Below are 20,096 nucleotides of genomic sequence, written 5' to 3' on the forward strand. Positions count from 1 at the left end.
AACTAGCTAAACAAAGTTAAGTAAAATAAGCTTTCTTAAAACCCAAACAATATTATTTTACTTACAAAACTGGCAGATTATTTAGCTTGTTTTCAGGAAAAGTTATTTAATTTACTCTTATTATTTCTGAGAACAAGCAACATTGTTCTAAAAAAATGCTTCTTGATTTTATAGATGTTTGGACTAAAAACTTTTTTGTAGTACAGGATGAAAGAAGCTAATATAAAGTAGGGTGACAGCTAGCAGAATGAGAGGGAAAGTAGGAATGGATGAGAAGATGGAGTAAAGGATAAAAGGGAGTAGGAGAAAAATGGGAAGTGGCACTTTATATGATTCTAAGATGAAGGAAATGGCATAGACAAAAAGAAATGGCACAGAATGAAAGGAAGAGGGATCCGATGAGAGAAAGTGATATAATAAGAGAAAAAGCTGTAAAGTATTATTGTATTTAGAAAAAAAAGGGATAAGCAAAAGTTAAAAAAGATAAACTGAAACAATGGAGAGGAAGAGAAAGTAAGATGGAATGAGAGGAAACAGAAGAAATGAACAGGATCTACAAACTAGTAGAAAAGGAAAAAAAGATTATCTATAAGACGAGAGGAAGCGGTATAGGATGAGGTAAAGTGATAGAAAGTAGGAAAAGACATAGTGGTATGAGACGAAATGAAGCAGAACAGGATGAGATGAAGCAGAATATGCTTTTTTTAAAAAGGAGGAAGTTGTACAGGATAAGAGAACGTGGTACAGAACAAGAGGGAGTAATATGGGACTGACATGGGATGAGATGAAAAGCACAAGCATGAAAAGGGTTGAGGTTAGAGGACACAAAGAGACTTGAAGTTTATGATTGTTGAGTCAAGTTCTACTGTCAGCTCTCTGAAGGGAAATGGAAGGGTCCTCTGAAGTGAAAATCTCCACTCTAAGCTGCAAACTCGGGATGAGTTGACATGCTGGTCTTATGTCAGTTTGCCCCCTAGTGCTACAGTGAAGAACTGCATGAAAGTAACAGCGTGCACTAGTAGTAAATCTGTCCAACAGAGAGTCATTTTCAATAAGCTTGTTCTATTAAGGGCTTATAATGAATTAGCTGCGACCTAACTCTGTCATATTCGGTCTTTGTCTTTCCTAAAAACAAGCATATATGCCCAAAACCTGTATTTTATAATAACTTATAATATCTCTCTCTCTCTCTCTCTCTCTCTCTCTCTCTCTCTCTCTCTCTCTCTCTCTCTCTCTCTCACAGAAAATTTCTATCTACGTCTTCTCCTCAGAAATACATGAGTCAGCTCTCTCAGCTGCTCGCCACCTACACTAATTATGACTGCATAATGACCCACTGCTCAGACCGCTTTTCTTTCTAAAAGTGCAGTGAACCAGCGAGACAGTGAGGGAATTCTGGGTAATTCAATCTGCAGATGTGCTGTTATACCTCAGTTTTCTCGATGCTAAACAGGTAGCTGGCCATCAGCTGCAGAGCTTCAGGGTTGTTTTCATCATACTGTAGTGCTTTGTCGATGGCTTCTTTACAGCGGTCAGCAGCGGCTTCCTCCATGCTGTCAAACAATACAACATTAGTATTAATAGCAGCCTTATTGAACTCATTGTCTAACCCATGTAAAAGAAAAATCTTTTTTATAAGGGGTTTAAACGCAGTTGTGAGGCAACATGGTGTGATTATAGTCATATAACAGTCTGGAGAAACAGTTTGATTGACAATTTTCTTTTGTATGTTTTGTTAGAGGGGAATGTCAAGCCCATTAAGCACAAACTTTCCCTCATAATAATAGACAGCCATGAGTAACAAGCAGCCGTCTGCCATTTGAATTTTAGCCCAGTACCCATTGAAAATATTAGCCCCTTTCACACAGTGAAACCGGTAAATATCCAAAAAAAAAATTCCCGGACGACTTTCCCGTGCTCGTATTTGTAAAAAAAAAAAAAAAGGGAGTAACACAGTTGACAGTTTCACTCTTAATTAAAACTTTAGCATTCATGTAACTGCTTTTGTCTAAAAGATAGACCAAATGACTGAGATTTTTTTAAATAAATTAAATTAAATTATTAAAAAATTTTTATAAATAAATACATTTTAATAAAAATAAATAAATACATTTTCTACCATCCGGAGGCAGAAGCACAGCTAAAAACAGCCTTGTTTACACATTTGCCTACAATACAAATGTTAATGATATGAAGGAACACTTTTGCACGTTAAGATGTACATTTGAGTGTGTGCTGCAGCTTGTGAGATATTTTTTTAAAACTAAAGTCTATCAGTGTTGTAGGCTATACTAAAATCTGACACACGTGCTTGCACTTCGTTCAGCTGAATGCAGAGTTTGCAGGAAAACTAAAGGCAGTTTATCATAAGCATTTTAACAATCATTTTCGTTGACACTAAAAAGGAACTTAGAAACATTATCTGACTAACAGGCAGCAGCAAAATGTGTCTGGAGAAGGATTCAAAGGTGTTTATTTTTATGAACAGCATGAATGCGTCCGAATGTTGTGATTGGCTGGAGTAGACATCTCACGTCAGTGCGTTCTAAACGTGAATGCGCTATTTCCGGCAAGTTTCCTCCTGCATTCATACAAAGCAACATTCTGGGAAAATACTGGTAATGTTACAACTTCTCTTTCTGGAAAATTGAAATATAAATTTACCAGACAATGTCAGCGACTAAAAAACATTATAAATGTTGAGCATTAAGCCTCATGCACACTACGAGTGATTGTTCATTTCAATGGAGAGTGAGCAACTTCCAGCAACCTCTGTCTACATGAGCGACAGCAACCTTCAGCGACCAGGTGGGTATGTCGAATTACACGACAAAGCTGAGAATCCTTTAACTTTATGCAAATAAAGAGCAACTTTCTTGAGCTCATGTGATCTCTCTCAGCTCGCTCAGAGGCAGATGTATTCTCCGTGCTGTAAACCTACACAGACTTGTAGCAGGTCACCACTCAGAGCGACCGGTCACTACAAAGTCGCTGCTAGTGTGAATGAGGCATTATAGATGTCCTCAGAGCCACTTCTTTGACATTTTCAGTTTATAACACAGATAACGATAGTCCAGTTTTGAATTTGCTGCTATGGTGAAGCACAGACTTTTGTAGCTTTGTTTGAATTTGAAGCGACAGTCACCAAAAGGAGCCATTTTAAAGAGTTATAAAACATTATTTGTGTGGCGTTTTGAGCTGAAACCTCACATGCAAACTATAGGGACATCAGAGACTTATTTTACATCTTGCAAAAAGGAGCATAATAAGACCCCTTAAAATTTAATGCCAAAAAAATGAAAACATTTTCACAAACAAACTAAATTCAGTCTATAACTTTGCACGTTAATTTTTAAATTTGGAAAAAGTGAATAAGCAGTATTAGACAAAAGGAAGTGAGAAAGCATAAGAACAGAACAGACTAACAGGTAATGATATAAGATAGCAATGCTTCCCACAGGTTTGAAATATACTTTCGGTTGTAGCAGGGTTGAAACACACTATTTACCCAAAGCACACAAATAGTTAACTATATGCAACAAACAAAACATAATTCATTGTTAACACTATTTTTATTATTATCTGTTTTAAACTTTTTCGTTTCAATGGGTTAAAGTTTAAAAAAATCCACTATTTCTCTTTTATGCTATTCAGGAGCCATGTGCACCCACTGAAAGGTCAATTCTGCTTCTCTCTATCTCTCATTTAAGTTCAGGTTGCTATATTGGCATAACATTTTGTACAGTATTGCCAAAGCATTTTAATGTATATAATATGAAATGTATTGGTATCATCAAATTAATAAAATATACAGCAAATGAGAAATACATGACAGAAAAAAGCAATAAATACAGACAATATCTCTAAAAATTAGAATTACAAGAATAAAACGTGTCTATTATTTAAATAAGGCAAACGAGTTGATTACCCTTTTCTAATGGTTTAAAAATATTCTGCAGCCAATTTAGATGTAATTTTGTCTTTTATATATATATATATATATATATATATATATATATATATATATATATATATATATATATATATGAGTATTTAGTAATGTTTTTCTGAGCTGTTTAGATTAAAAAATTAATTATTTAACGGTTTGTTCGCTCTCGTAGCTGTGCGCATAAAATTAACAACAGCATAGAAAACGAAAGCTAAACCAAATCCCAGACATTTTAGTAAATTTAAAAACCCCGGCTGGATCCAAAAAGGTGTGGGTCTCTGTGGGTCTTAAGGGCATGTAAGATGTCTGTGGGAGTGTTGACAGGTCTCGCGCACACAGAATGAGCAGTATGAAACAGATAAAGGAGAGGGAATTTTCCACTACTTAATCTCTCGCAAATGTTTGTTTATATTTTGCAGGTACAAAAAAGAAGGTGTAAAAGGATGATAATAATAGTTAAAAAAAAGATGCGTATACTTGGACGGCCATTAATATACCTGGGCGGCCCCGCCTAAGCATTGTATACCTTATTGTTCCTTCTCAACAAGAAAAAGAAGTAAGAACATCTCCTTTTAAAACCTTCACCCTCTCTGTAGCTCTCTGGTGGAATGAGCTGCCAACGTCCACCCAAACTACTGAGACCATCACAACATCTTTCAACAAGCAGCTGAAGACACACTTTCAGAGGGATTTAAACATCCTACAATTAAACCAGTGCACTAATTCTCTTATCAGCATTTCTTTTCTTCTCTAGCTTGTTTTCTAATCTAGTTTCCTAATAAACCTGTTATTATGTTTTTTTACAACTTGCCTTTTGGCAAACTGCTTCAAAAGTCCCTTTGGATAAAAACCATCTGCTTAATGCTTAATTATAAATTGTAGAAAAAAGGACGAAGAAGCATATGGGAAATAGGATGAGATAGGAAATTCCTACTGGTTCTAGTAGGAAGTGGTATATATGATAGGTGGAATATTACAAAAGAATAAACAAGCATGAACATGTTTGAACATGTTTGTTCTTCAATGTATTCTCTCCCATTATTAGTTTAGTTGCAAGTTTCCCAAGTGTCCTGGCCAAATTCCCTCCATAGGCCCTTACCCATCCTAGCCTCCCAATTATCTCCATCCACCGAATTGGCTCTATCACTGTCTCTCCACTCCCCCAATAGCTGGTGTGTGGTGAGCGCACTGGTGCCATTGTCCTGTGGCTGCCATCACATTCTCTAAGTGGATGCTGAACGCTGGTGGTGGTGTGGAGAGACCTCCCTCATGATCGTAGAGCGCTTTGGGTGTATGGCCATACACTATAAATTATGAACTATATTAATGCACACATTATATTACATTACAAGTTTACTATGGGCAATGTGATGCTGGAACGTTGCTCTTCTGACTCCAATGGGCACAAAATTCACATGTAATGTTTTGACAAAGATCTTGGTTTCTTCTCTGGGCTTTGAATGTCTAGGGACCGTTGCTACCAAAGCTCTCGAATTTCATCTAAATTATTTTCATTTGTGTAAGAAAGATGAACGAAGATCTCAGGGCATTCGAAAAAAAAAAACTAGAGTAATTAATATCAGTGTTTTTACTTCCACTCAAAAGTATGCACACTTAAAACCATGCTATAACAAAATGATCTGTGGGGTATGTTGAGCTGAAACTTGTTTTAGTTGAACAACAGCTTGATCTGAGTAGAATGTCTAGACAAAGCATTACAACTTTGGCCAATAACTGAACTAAACCAGACACCCCTAAGCACCCAGGGCCATCCATAACAACTGAAGAAAATTTATTGGTGAGTGCACACACACACACACTTTTCTGCTCTTGATTTTCCAGCTATGGCCTGCAGCAAACATCTACCACAACAACATACACACTGCCATACAGTACATCAAAAGCAAAAGTCACAAAGACGTACTGTACTTTGCCAGAGGCTGCTGCTGTTCCTTCATAATGCACAGCGATGTGTGAAATGGTATAGCGCTTACATATATTCAATAAACTTGACCTTTCCCTGATGCTCTGAATTTCAATCTCAGGGTTTGAATGAAGTCACGCTGTGCCAAGATCCTGGGCAATCAACGCAAAGCGCATCTCCAATCCAAATCTACTTTTTATCTCTCTTCTCCCATCCTAAATTCCCCACCCTCTCTCTCCCTCCATCATCCAGTCTGTGATTAGATCTTTTCTGCAGGCCTCAGAGCAGATGGGCTCTAGTCTGCAACGTCCCAGGTGTGTGTGTGTGTGTGTGTGTGTGTAATATCATCAGGTACAGAAAGCCAAAAAGGTTGAGAAATGAAAGGAATGAGAGAACGGCCAGAGCAAACAAAGATGGGCTGAAGTGCAACAAGAGCCAGCACATATCTGTGTAAAATGAAAAATATTTACCAGAGATCAGTGAAGAAGATCTCAGCAATGGAACAGAAGGCCACAGACACATCCTTCTTTGTGACGGGACCCTCAGAGGGGATTGCGGCCGCTCCAAATGCACCAGCCTATCAGGACAAAGATCCACAAGACAACGAGGTAAAATAATCATTAATTTTCCTTTGGCCTAGTCTTTATTTCAGAGTTAACCACAGCAGAATGTACTGCCAACTATTCCAGCATTTGTTTTACACAGCGGATGCCCTTCCAGCCGCAACCCAATATTCATCCATTCATTCATTTTATTTTAGGCTTAGTCCCTTTATTAATCTGGGGTCACCACAGCAGAATGAACCGCCAACTTATCCAGCACGTTTTTACGCAGCGGATGCCCTTCCAGCCGCAACCCATCTGTGGGAAACATCCATCCACACACACTCATTCACAGACACTAACATACACTACGGACAATTTAGCCTACCCAATTCACCTGTACCACATGTCTTAGGACTGCAGGGGAAACCGAGGTACCCAGAGGAAACCCACACGAACGCAGGGAGAACATGCAAACTCCACACAGAAACACAGAGGTGTATTTATGTGTATGTATATATATATATATATATATATATATATATATATATATATATATATATATATATATATATATAAATATATATATATATATATATATATATATATATATATATATATATAAATATATACTGTATATATATATATAAATATATATATATATATATATATATATATATATATATATATATATATATATATATATAAATATATATATACACATAATAACTGTATGTATGTATATATATATATATATATATATATATATATATATATATATATATATATATATATATATATTATTACTAATTCGTTTACTAAATATAAAGTATAAATATATTATTGAATCACATGATCACTCCCCTAACCATATATTAAAACTTCACTTATTTTTTTTTATAGAATTATTTTATTTATTTTTATTTTGTTAATTCATTCTTAAAGTGTATGTAATTAATACATCAACACACTAAGTCTATATTAAAGTAAACTGGGAAAATACAGAGAATGTCATAGAAATGTTGAGAACCACTGCTCAACACCGCAATTTGTCTGCTTATGTTTTACTGCCCTCTAGTGTAACACAAAAAATATGAAAGACTAGAACTTCAGAATAAGTTATTTAGATCACTGAGAATACATGTTTTTCTTTGCGGCGCCAGTGCTCCAGATGAATCCAATACACTGTAATGTATGCAGGGAAAGAACATCATGTGTGATTATTTTAACTGATTATGGTATATTGAAATATTAAAACATCTGTGACCTACAGGAACAACACACATCTGTCCTTCTGTCTTTTCCATTTACCTGCATCACAAAAACAGACACAGATGCCACACAGGGAGACTTATGAGACTGGTTCAGCATGACTCCTGCAATTATGTCAGCGCTTATTCTGCCTTCAAAAAAAAGAATTGCTCTGATTCAGCAGTTGACTTGGTAATCGATGCAAATAAAGTGCTGTCCACTGGGAAAGCGCACCATCACGATGAAATACACCAATTATCCATTAGACAAAGCTGTGAGGGTTCAAATAAAAGACACCTAATCAAATCCCGATGTGGAGTGGAGTCTTAAATAATGGAGAATATTTAACATCCTAAGTGTAAATGTATATTTAATGTTTTTTTTTTACTTTTACTTTTTATATTTATTTATTTGTATTTTTATTTGTGGAAAATTAATTTATTTTTCTTAAAATTCATTTTTGTTGTTGTTTAAATAAAAGGATGTTCATCTTAATTGATTTCAAGACTTAATCGATAAACTCAAATGCTTTTTGATTGTAAAAAAAAAAAAAGAAAGAAAGAAGGGACCATTAAAATTGAGTCCCAAAATTTTTAAACACAAGCTTTTGCATTCAAATGTGTAAATCCAACATTAAATGAACTAAAATTGCTTCAACTGTGTATGAGTGATGTCTTGCCTCATTGCCGTGTTTGTCCATGGTGTTGAGCATGATCTCAATTCCTTTACTGAAGTATTGCACAGCCTCCATGCCTGTGTGGATCTGGCCCAGGTACATGTATTTACTGTGGCCCTCCTCTGGACTGAGCTCCAAAGCCTTCAGATACACGCACACTGCTGTCAAGGGCCACACAGCTCAAATACACTTATAAAAAAAAAACACTCCATACAGATAAAACAGGTTATTATCTTGTAGATATTAGTTTTTTATATATATATATGAGCAATATCACACGAGTAGCAGTGCGATATGGCTGTATATCGGCACTGGTAGGAGGCATGCGTTGGCACGAGGCCGCAGGCCTCCAAACCTTAGTCTATGGTCCAAACATGTAGAGGAATGAAAATAAAGCTCAACTTGACTTGATTTTCGTATTGCAAATCCAAGCTGAGAATGCGATTTGTAGCAAAATGCTGTTGAGCCTCACAAAATGGAAAACAACATCAAGAAAATATATCAAAAACACTGACAATTTCCGGCCAAGATTTTTTTAAAAATTACAGCAGAGGTATTGCAGAAATCAGAGTCTTGAGATGAAAAAAATTCAAAATCATTCGATAAGACTACTAAATAAAAATAATCAGATGTCACCGACAAAATATTTATAGTCTTTAAGAAAATATTAATCTCTACTCTCATCAGAAACAAACTCAAACACAGTTTAAGTAAAAGAACAAAAGGTTTTTCAAATAATTCCCACAGCCTTCTTTGCTCCTATTTACGCAGGGTGCCAATATTAGTGAGGGCACTTTATATAATTGATAATATCTAAGTGGTTTTTAAAGGATATTTGTTTCGCTTTCTCTACGTCTCCCAGCTCTGAACAGATGCTCCCCATCATGTCCAGGATAGTCAGGTTAGTAGGTTCAATATCCAACGCTCGCTGACAGTACAGTCTGGCCATGTCAAAGTCAAAGTTGTCTACAGATTCTTCAGTCTGAGAAGAACAAAGACAGTGTACAGTAAAACAGTCTAAAACAAGCACCAATCTTTCATTTCTTTACCATATGCATTATTGAAATATACAGTTAATAATCCTGGCCAAGTTTTGCTCTTCTATTTCATTTTAAAAAACACAATAAAAAAATGAAATATGTGTATATAGAAATATAGTCTAAATTTAAAATCAATTTTTTTTAAATTAGTACAATTTAAAATATCATTTATTTCTGTTATGTCTGCAATGCAGGATTTACATCATAATTTGCTCCAAGCTTCTGAAGAATCACATGACATTAAAGACACAAATTTCTGTAAAATAAGCGTATTTTGTGTAAATTTAAAACAATAATAAATAATAATACATTTTATTATTAATTAAATATTACTGATTAATTTAATTAATTAAAAAAATGAAATAATAATAATAAATAATATTAATAACTATTTATATATTTAAATATATAAAGTAGAAGTCAGAATTATTAGCCCCCTTCGAATTTTTTTCTTCTTTTTTAAATATTTTCCGAATGATGTTTAACAGAACAAGGAAATTTTCACAGTATTTCTAATTATATTTTTTCTTCTGGAGAAAATCTGACTTTTTTCATTTCGGCTAGAATAAAAGCAGTTTTTGATTTTTTTTAAACATCATTTTAGGGACAAAATTATTAGCCCCTTTAAGCTATATTTTTTCTTGATATAGAACAAACCACTGTTATACAATAACTTGCCTAATTACCCTAACCTGCCTAGTTAACCTAATTAACCCAGTTAAGCCTTTAAATGTCACTTTAAGCTGTATAGAATTGTCTTGAAAAATATCTATTAAAATATTATTTACAGTCATCACAGTAAAGATAAAATAAATCCGTTATTAGAAATGAGTTATAAAACTATTATGTTTAGAAATGTGTTAAAAAAATCTCTAATAATTCTGACTTTAACTGTATATGTGTGTGTGTGTGTGTGTGTGTGTGTGTGTGTGTGTGTGTGTGTGTGTGTGTGTTTAATTATTAAATTGCTGCTTAATAACCAATGTTTGACTATGTTAATAAAAAATTACCATAAAACATTTTTTAAAGAAAACTTAAAAAAAAAAACTTTAAAAAAAAGTTTATTCAACAATATTTCATTAGATTAATCAAGGTGAATTAACACATTTATGCTGTTACAAAATATCTCATTTAAATAAATGCACCCTATTTGCACTTGCATCATAGAAATTCATCAAAGAATCCTGATTATTCAGCTTTGACCCCAGTAATTAACTGAATAGATGAAGAGTTCAAATGCAAAAACCTCTAAGTGCCAGCTGACAGTTAATTCGAAAATGGGCATTTTTCTCAGCCTCCTATGTTTATGTTGAGCTATTTCACTTTATAATCAATGAAAATAACCTATTTGTTGCCCTTAAAGTTTATTAACCCTGAACCTACACACAGGAGCATGAAAAAATTTATAATTTTAGGCGAAAATTCAAATGGCACTGAGAAAACTCTTCATATTAAAATGTGTTCAGAAAGAAGACAATTATTTTGTTTTTAATTACTTCTGTTTTTAAAACAGCAATTAAATACAGCTTTGGTGAGCAGAAAACACCTCTTTCAAAAAATAAACAAATAACCCATTTTAGTGGTTTCAAAACACATTATATTACCTTTTGCAATAACTGACCAACAGTATATTTTTCAGCTGTTTTCTTTTTAGCCCTTTCGTGCATCTTTGCTTTCATTCTCTCCTGTGGTGACATCAGTGCACCTAAGCAACAACAACAACAGAAAAAAATTAAGCACACAAATGATATTCCGAGCACTGAAACTACTTTGTGTGGACCCCCTTTCAACACTTTTTGAACCAGGTGGACCATGCAATATTTTTTGATTTTGAGGGTTTTCTGATGTAAACTATGGCAACTTTCTTTGCTGTTTGTACTGTAATTTGTTGACAGATCATGTCAAAGAGAGCACTGCATAGCACAAAGAAAAAAGAAAAAACAAAAATAGAAATGTGAACATAGGAGATAGGACATCTGACAACAAATATGAGTCAACTCCAGGGGTCCGTTCTTCGTACCTCGCTTAAATGATCTAAGATTATTTGGCAGATCCTATATCTTTTAATCTTGATAACTGATCTCTCGCTAATTTCGTTCTTCAAACAAGTTCGCGAATTAGATTAGAATGTCTGGATAATCTGATCTGAGATCGCTGCGTGTGTTGTGAAGGACAGATCTATCGATCCTCGAAATCATGATCAGCAATGCAGCGATTAGCTGACGGCACAGCAGCGTAATGACATCACCTGAATAACATTCAATTATGCATGTGAGCAAAATTACATAAAATTAGCTGTAAACGGCTTGTTAAATATGACAGGCAATAACCTTCCACATTTGTTGTGAGCTGCAGGCTTTCCACTTTCATGTGTCAAGAGTATTCATCATGCATTTCAATGCAAATCAATGTATTTAGTTCCACATTTAGAAAATATTTTCTTTATTGTAGTAGCCGTTTTTTAATTGGTGTAAAGAATAACTGGTTGTTTACAAAAGCGTTTTCATATTGGTAAAGGCGTCAGCAACTTTTGTGAAGCATCAAATCACTGGCATAACTATCAAAACATGTTTATGACTGCTGAAATGTATTATTGCTTTAAAAAAGTCACATATTGTGCATTTCTATTATACACAATTTGTACTAAAGCGATCTAAAAAGTTCATATCATATAAATAAATAGTGCAAAGCTGCGGCCCTCTAGGAACTGGATTTGACACCTGTGACACAGGGCATCCTTTGAGATACAGCTTCATTATAGAAAGTCAAGGTGAGAACTTCACTAATTGTAACGTTAGTCAGCTTTAGGAAAAAGTGTAATGGAAACCTTCAGAAAAAAATGAATTATGACAAAATATTATGACAACTTATTTAGCCATTTTGCATTTAAAGACTTAAGCCATGAGCAAATGATTAAATGTTCTGGGGGCTCAAACTATTAAACAGAGACCAAAATAATCGAGTTTGATCAACATGAAATAAGCAACTGATAATGTAGGAAACAGTAGAGAATTACACATAAGCATTTGCATTGATGTACAAAAGCATTTGCAACTTGTTCAATGGAATGAGAAACTGCTGTTTTGATGTCCACAAGTGACACAACGATGTGACGATTAAACAGATAGTTTTGAGAAATCTGATCTGATTAAAGTACCAAAGCGACTGAGACAAACTGTAAATCACAGTTATCTCCACATGGCTTAAAAACAATCACGTGGACAGTGTTATGTTTACATCGAACCGTTATTGCTAAAACACGCAGCGGTGACCCTAACAGTGTCCATTCTATATCAAGAAACGTGCTTAATGTTTGACCCATTTCACATAACATGCTCTAAAGCCTTTTTTCGTTACACATTTTAACACATGGCTTTTGAAAACAGACATACCTCCGTCTGCTTTGGTGTCTTTTCTTTTGGCTTTGATTTTCTTCTTAGCTTTTGCTTGTCCACCCATTGTTAGATGATAAAATATGTATTAATCTCACTTTGTTTAGGAAGAGACTCCGCTATGTGAAGGATCGTTCACTTGTCAACGTGAAAGTACGCATGGGCTGAAACTTGAATCAGATGGAACGACTTCCTGTTGGGTCACCATATGTTTAACAAAATAAAAGTCTCAAAGAGTTTGTTGTACAGATGTTTCGTTTGACTTGATATTGAGTTAGAATGCTGTTTTTGCGAAAGCTTTAATGAAACTATTTCACATTTATTTTGGTCTTGCCAATATACTCGACTATTTTGGATCAATGTTGAAGCTTTTATTGCTCGTAATATCTTAAAAACCTTTTCCTTATCTTATAAACATGTGATGTTGGGTTTTTATGTTAAGGATCGCTCTTTAAAAGATGCTGGTTTTATTATAAATTTTATTTTATTATTATGTAAATTTCACATACATAAATCCAAGTTTTCCAAAAGCAAACCTCTCTTCATGGTGTTAGAAAAAGAGATTCAAATGTATATAAAAGTGATTTCCAAGTCTCAAAATAGAAAAGCAATTAAAACAATTAATATATGCTCCTCCTTTAACATTTTTACATACAATGTTTGTATATATGCATTTCCTGTAAAAAAAAAAAAAGTGCATTACTAACTCTTGTAAATAACTAAAATTATAAAATGTGCGAAACATATTTGTATGTAATTTGATAATCATGTACCCTCTCCTCTGTTTTTTTCTCTTCTCCTTTGTTTTTTCACTTATTTCATTCTTGTTAAGAAATGTAAAGTGATTGTATTGTATTGTATAAGAAAACTGTACATGCTTGTTCTTGTTAATAAAAAAAAATGTTTCGGTAGACTTGCTTTCACAAAACTCTGAAATTCTTGTTGCATATTATTATAAAAGATTGAAAGTAAATGGAGTAAAAATTGAAAAAAATGTAAAAAAAAAAAAATTTAATTAAATTGCGCTTTAAATCGGTTAAAATATTTGCAGAGAAATTAAAAGTGACAACTTGCTGTTGTCAGCAAGTAAAAGTGTCATTTAAATTGCACAAACAGACAGATTGCAAAAAAAAAAAACTATCTAGAAGTGTATAGCACCAAATATGGGTGTAATAATAAAAAAGGAAATGAGTCAAATGTTTTTAATGAAGTAAACAAGTCAGTTATGTGCTTGGAGAAATGGGATAAAGTTTTTTTAAAACCAGAATTGTATTAAAATAATAAAAAATATAAAAGAAGCGAACAAAAAACTATATATGATGATTAGATAATTACTAAATGTAACTTTTGTGAATAAACTATTTATACAAGAAAAGTATAGTACTTGCATAAATAGTTTATAAAATAAATAAAAAATTTCTAAAGCAACAGCAAAAAAGTTTTTGATTATTTTATAAACTAGGAGCATTTTATAAACGGGGATCCCTGACACATAGATGGTCCACGGACCATAGATGAACATATTTGGGGTCAGTAAAAACAAATTGTTTTTAATCCAGTTTGCATCATCTACTTTCAAAAAGAAAAACAGATTTTTGCTCTGACCATTTAAACACTGTGCACCTTGCAGTTTACGAGGTAACACTGGCTCCAATAAATCACTATACCCTCTATGGGAGCGCCGTCTTCGCAGTTGGTATTTTAAGAATTTATGGCAGCCTAATCTCTTTCTTATATAACATTGCTTAGCCCAGTTCACTATATTCAAGCTCAGCCTCCGTACTGTAGGCGGGCTACATCGCCGCGTTGCCATCTGATTGATGGGCGGATTAGCCAATCGAATCTCTGCCTCGCCAGGCGTCACCAGAACCTTCTCGATTTGAACCAATCTCTCACAAAAGTCGAACTTGAGGTGGAGGCACGTAGTAAATAAACTGAATGGACCACAGAGCTGTCTGCTTTACCCATAACGAGCAATTTTCATTGATTTTTTCCTTTTTTTTTAGGTGTTGTGGAGTGCAACTGACAGCCGTTGGCTACTATTAGAATTGGCTGTCGGAGGAACGAGCTAAACGTTTGTTTTGGACGTTAGAAAACGTAGCAAGCGGTTAAAACCGTCTGCTGAGTGAGTTTCGTCACTGAGGACATACCAGGCCTGTCCAGTTAACGTTAAACGGACAGAATAGAAACCTTGAATTAAGGTACCCAGTGTCGGATAACCCACAAGACAGCATTCATTTCAGGTACAAATTGTATGAGCTGTTGTGCTGTGCTGTCGTATTCAAAGGCTAACTTAGCGTTCATTTAGGGTTTTGGCGCGAGTGTTCGATCATTCATTGCTGACGGGACAGTTTACGCATCGGTAGCGCATCCGTGGCAAATGCCACCTGCTCACCAAAACCACATTTGTAAGATTCAGCGGAATACAGAAGCAGGCCAGGAGGAGTGTGCTAGCCACGTCGAGTACACTACAGCGGTTAGCTGTCACAAGGCTGTCCACTGGTCTTGATGCATGCTTTGAGTCAACATTAAAGACGACCGAGAGCAAAAATGTCAGATACGAATAAAGAAGTGGTGGATCTAGTGTGGGGCAGACACAGCGGTGGAGGAGTTCCTGCATCCCTGTTCCGCAGGTGGTCTCAAGGTAAGAGCTGTTGAGACTTCCTTAAATGCTTAGTAATGCTAGGTTGTGTCAGTTTCAAAGTTACAGATATTGCATAACCACTTTACTCAATTTATAGAAATGCATTTGAGTAAATGATAATGACATTTCATGCTTGATGACATTTCTTCATTACTTACATTACAAAATGTAGTCTGTAACATTTTTGTTGCAAAAAAACATCAAAAAGTGACATGTTTCCAGACGTTTAATGTCATGTTTAGACAAAACAATATCACTGTTTTAACATGAGGGTAAAAAAATCTATATATGTTGGAATAACCCTGATTTTCAATCATTTGTTATTCTTACCAGTTGTCATTTTAAATATGTTTATCATATATTTGAAATTTGTAATGTTTGTATGCTTTTTATAGAATAAAACAAATTTTATTATTTTATTTAAATCCATATCTAAAAATCAAATCAAGAGGAACAGGCAACTGTTTATTATGATAATTATTTTCCCGTAGTTGACTGTACATCCATTTCTGGTAATGTAACGATTCTGCAGTGCTCAGCAAAGAGCTGTGCCAAGTCCATGTTGCTTCACTTTGACTGCTTGCCCTGTTATGAATTGTGATGCATTGCTAAACAAAGACATGTGACACTAGGTTTGTGATTGCTGCATTGCTTTCTACAGGCTTTGTGTTCAGTGAGACTGAGCGTTCTGCGCTGGAGCAGTTTGAAGGTGGACCATGTGCTGTCATTGCACCTGTGCAGGTATTAATCTGCTTTCTCTTTAGGCGTATTATTTCTCTTAATAAGTAATTATGACTATTAGTCAGCAACAAAGTATGTCTACATCCACACCTTTGTATAGTCCTTAAAATAAAAGCTGCATTGTAGTGATATGACATATAGACAGGTGACAAATTAAAGGAAAATCTTGGGGAACTGGAGCCATTCTGAACCTATTTTCTGTTGTTTAGATCAATGTAGGCATTGGACAATAACCGGTTTCAAGGTTTATCATGGTTTGGAGAAGTCAAGGTTTTAAAACCACTAAACTTTTCTGTTAAATTGTTCCCAAGGTATATGTAAGGGTTTTAAAATATAAATGTTTGTGTGTTGTAAAGAAATGTGTGTTTTTGAAACTAATGGACAGAGCAAAAGTCAATGATTTATTTTCACTATTTAGCCAATGCCAGTTGTTTAGGTTACAAAACATTCTTCCAAATACACTTTAATAAGATATAAACACCTTCTGGGACTTTTAAACCAATTTTCTAAATGGCTTACAATTTGAGATTTTTCCATCAAATAATTGCAGGCCTCCCACGGGTCATGGTGGGATTCCTGGAATATCATGGAATATTAAAAGGTCTATTCCTCTCATTGAAAGTCACACAATTATATTTGTTTATTTATTTTGTTTGTCCATGTCATGGAATATCTAGGATTTTTGGTTGTCACTTCAAATTTTAGTTTCCATTTTATCGAAATGTGTTTTTTTTTACCCTGCTGTTTTCATCTTCCTTTCATTTTTCTTCTGTTTATTTTCCTAATGAGAGGAAAGTGCACAGCAACTATTTACATATTCATTTGAATGTGCTTCTCTTTTGTGAATGTTCAAATTTGTATATGCCTCAACTTATAAAATGTTATTATTTTATTTTTTTGCAAAAAGCATATTTTCTATATAATGCTTAGTTTTGATGTAATGCACACTATGCAATTTTAACTTTTTTTTCATGTGCTTTGTTTATTTAGTTAACTTTGTTTACTTTGTGTCCCTCAGGCTTTCCTGTTGAAGAATATTCTGTTTAACACTGAAGGATCGAACTGGAAAGATATCTCAGGTTTGCTTTGCATTGTTTCAATCCACCTTACTGTTTTGGATACTCAATAATAGGGCTGCACAATATATAATTTTAGCATCAATATCATAATGTGCGCATTCGTAATAGTCACATTGCAGAATAGATTGTTTCAAGTGATCTGGTGAAATTGTATTCGTATCACAGAAAAACTTAATATTGTAATGTCAGATTTTTACATTATGGTGCAGATTTACTCAATAACACAGGGGACAGGTGTTTTTATGGCTGAATATCTCTACCTACTCCCAGTCCTTTTTAAATCCATTCATGTTTTGCATCTAAAAGTGTGTTCTTCATATTCTTCTTGAAAATTCTTGTGTACCTAATGGTAAATAAAGTGGAGATTTACTACTGTGTAGTACCATTCTAAAATTTATTTATTTATTTTTTTCCACATTCATAATACTATAGAGCAGAGATGCCCAAAGTAGGGCCTGCTGGCCAAAGTTGGCCAATTGTAACCTTTGATTTGGCCACCATCACATCTGAGGGAAGTTAGAAGGATGGAGAGGGTTGAGTAAATTTGGTAAATGAATCTGCTTTTTTAAAAGACGTAAATACTGTCATACATAGAAGACTATGCAATAGACATCAGTGAGCATATCAAGCAAAAAACTAGTGTAAATCTGTTATAAATTAGATTGTTTTGTCTTTACTTTAATAAATTAATTATTAAATGTAAAAAAAATATATATATTAATTACTATAAAACAATGTTTCCTAGTCATTTTGAAATATTATTTAATAAATTAGCAAATTAGGCAACTTTATTTACCTTTGACCTGCTAGCCTCAATCAGGTTTGGTTTTTGGCCCTTCATAAGAAAAAGTTTGGGCACCCCCGCTATAGAACCTTATTTGAAAAATGACTTGAAATTTAAAACAAAGAATTGTTGTGTAAGACTTTGGGCTCTATTTTGACGATCTATGCGCAAAGTGCAGGGTGCAAACGCATTAGGGGCATGTCAAAATCCACTTTTGCTAATTTAAGGACGGAAAAATCCGCTTTGCGCCGTGGCCCATTGTCTAAAATGGTTGAGCTTATTTTCTTAATGAGGTGGGTTTTGAGAATAAACCAATCAGAGTCTCATCTCCTATTCCCTTTAAGAGTCAGTTGCATTGCGCCATAACGCATTTGTTATTTACATGATGTAAAGTAAGTGTAAGGGGAAAAACATAGCATTTCACCAGCAAGAAAACGGTTAAACAGAGCATCTACACCATGAGAATGAGAGACAAATGATAAACTTTCACTTTCGCTCTGGTGTATAGGGAAAGCTTGTACACACAGACATCAATTAGCCTATAAATAATTAATTTCGTTTGTTAAGCGCAAATATTTGTTTCAAAACTATTTCTAAATGCAGTTCTAATTTCCAGCAAACAAATATGAACAATAAAAACGAAGTGTGTTCAAAAACCTGAGTTAAATCCAAATACACATGCAGTGCCCCATATGGTCTAAAACCTGACAGGTGGGCAAATCTTTTCTTGTTTTTTAAAAAAAACTAATATAAATACGCATATAATAAATAATATTGCTAATAATAATAACATTATACAAAAGCAAATGGTCATGAATGAACTGAAAAAGCCTCCCGAGATAAAGAAGGCATGAAAGTATGTTTTTTTTGTTTATGTAGGCTAGAAAATAATATGCTTTGTAATATTTTAATCCTTTATATTTATATCCTTAATATTTGAATTCTTTTTCATATGTAAAGATATTTGCGTATTGCTCTACATCTTGTGTGTATTAAGCAGTGTGTAAGCGAGGCACACAACTAAAGTGCTCTGAGCTGGACAATAGACCGGCTTTGTTCTAGTCTATAGAACAGACTATTATAGTTTCTCAAAATAGCAACGCACCAGCAATGTGCATCAACACTTCTCAGTTTTTAAAATCAAAATGCCTATGGGCGCACATATGAGAACAAATGCGTTTGCTATTTAAACAGCGTGGCGTTAAACGTCAAAACGACTCTTGCGCCAAGCTGAAACTAGCAAACAACAATTGCATCGCGTCTTACGCCACATTGCGCCGGATGTATGATAAGGCCCTTTGTTTTTTGACTTATTGCTTAAGTGATTTTATTTATTTAGATGTCATGGCTGTCATCCTATTTAGTATGTTGTGCATATTTTGGTATTCTCAAAATTTTGCATACGTCATCAAAAAATGACTTCTGAACAGCTATCTTGCTTTTTTGCCTTCGAATTTAAGGTTTCTAAAATACCCATTTTTTTACGATTGGTTTAACATTCACTTAATTTTCATATTTATGCTGTCTCTAATATAATTGGCTGATATGGGTTAAATGAATTTAATGACATGCAAAGCTGGCAAATTTTAATATTCTTTTAACATTTTAATATTTTCTAGTAGATATATTCAACAGAGCAGGCCTCCAACACATGAGCAAGCAGCAAAACTGATCGTCATGTAGGACTGCAAAATATATAGTTTCAGTATTGATATCGCAATGTGTGCATCCGCAATAGTCACATCGCAAGGTATGCAATGTTGAGTCTGGATCATAGTTGACCAGAAGCTACAGAATTGTATTTATTTACTGTATTTATGCTAAATTTATATGATTTATGCAACAAAAACAAAATCATACTTTTAAAAAAAGTTTTCTCTTGTTTCTAAAGTTTCCAAAGCAAGATTATTTTACTTTCCCCAATGGCACAGAATTTTGCCCGTTTTAAGAAAAAACTCTCAATTTTGCCTTATTCCTTCTGAAGTTGAACACAGAACAATATTTTAACTCAATCTAAGATTTAAAAAAATATTAGACTAGAAACAAAACAAAGCAGCATGAGAAAATCTTTTTT

General features: G+C 34.2%; 2 protein-coding genes across 4 annotated transcripts in view; one reads left to right on the forward strand and one right to left on the reverse strand.

Moving 5' to 3' along the window:
* si:dkey-12j5.1 overlaps positions 1-12,918 on the reverse strand; it is a 152,982-nt gene extending 140,064 nt beyond the window's left edge. Inside the window, exons 1-6 of the mRNA XM_087287177.1 lie at positions 12,775-12,918; positions 10,987-11,087; positions 9,178-9,324; positions 8,346-8,495; positions 6,344-6,450; positions 1,430-1,553 (exon numbers count right to left, since the gene is read on the reverse strand). Coding sequence (XP_087143303.1) covers positions 1,430-1,553; positions 6,344-6,450; positions 8,346-8,495; positions 9,178-9,324; positions 10,987-11,087; positions 12,775-12,841 — 696 coding nt within the window. The 5' untranslated portion in view covers positions 12,842-12,918. The remainder of the gene's footprint in view (positions 1-1,429; positions 1,554-6,343; positions 6,451-8,345; positions 8,496-9,177; positions 9,325-10,986; positions 11,088-12,774) is intronic.
* A 1,765-nt stretch (positions 12,919-14,683) lies between these two features.
* Positions 14,684-20,096, forward strand: part of mindy3 (MINDY lysine 48 deubiquitinase 3) — a 54,049-nt gene continuing 48,636 nt past the window's right edge. Inside the window, exons 1-4 of one of the 3 annotated variants that reach the window (XM_087286274.1) lie at positions 14,684-15,017; positions 15,083-15,418; positions 16,080-16,159; positions 17,178-17,238. In XM_087286274.1, the coding sequence (XP_087142400.1) occupies positions 15,325-15,418; positions 16,080-16,159; positions 17,178-17,238 (235 nt within the window). In that variant the 5' untranslated portion in view covers positions 14,684-15,017; positions 15,083-15,324. 3 annotated transcript variants of the gene reach the window in all.

This window comes from Danio rerio, chromosome 16 (assembly GCF_052040795.2).
Source record: "Danio rerio strain M-AB ecotype USA chromosome 16, GRCz13ab, whole genome shotgun sequence".
NCBI classification, from domain to species: Eukaryota; Metazoa; Chordata; class Actinopteri; order Cypriniformes; family Danionidae; genus Danio; species Danio rerio.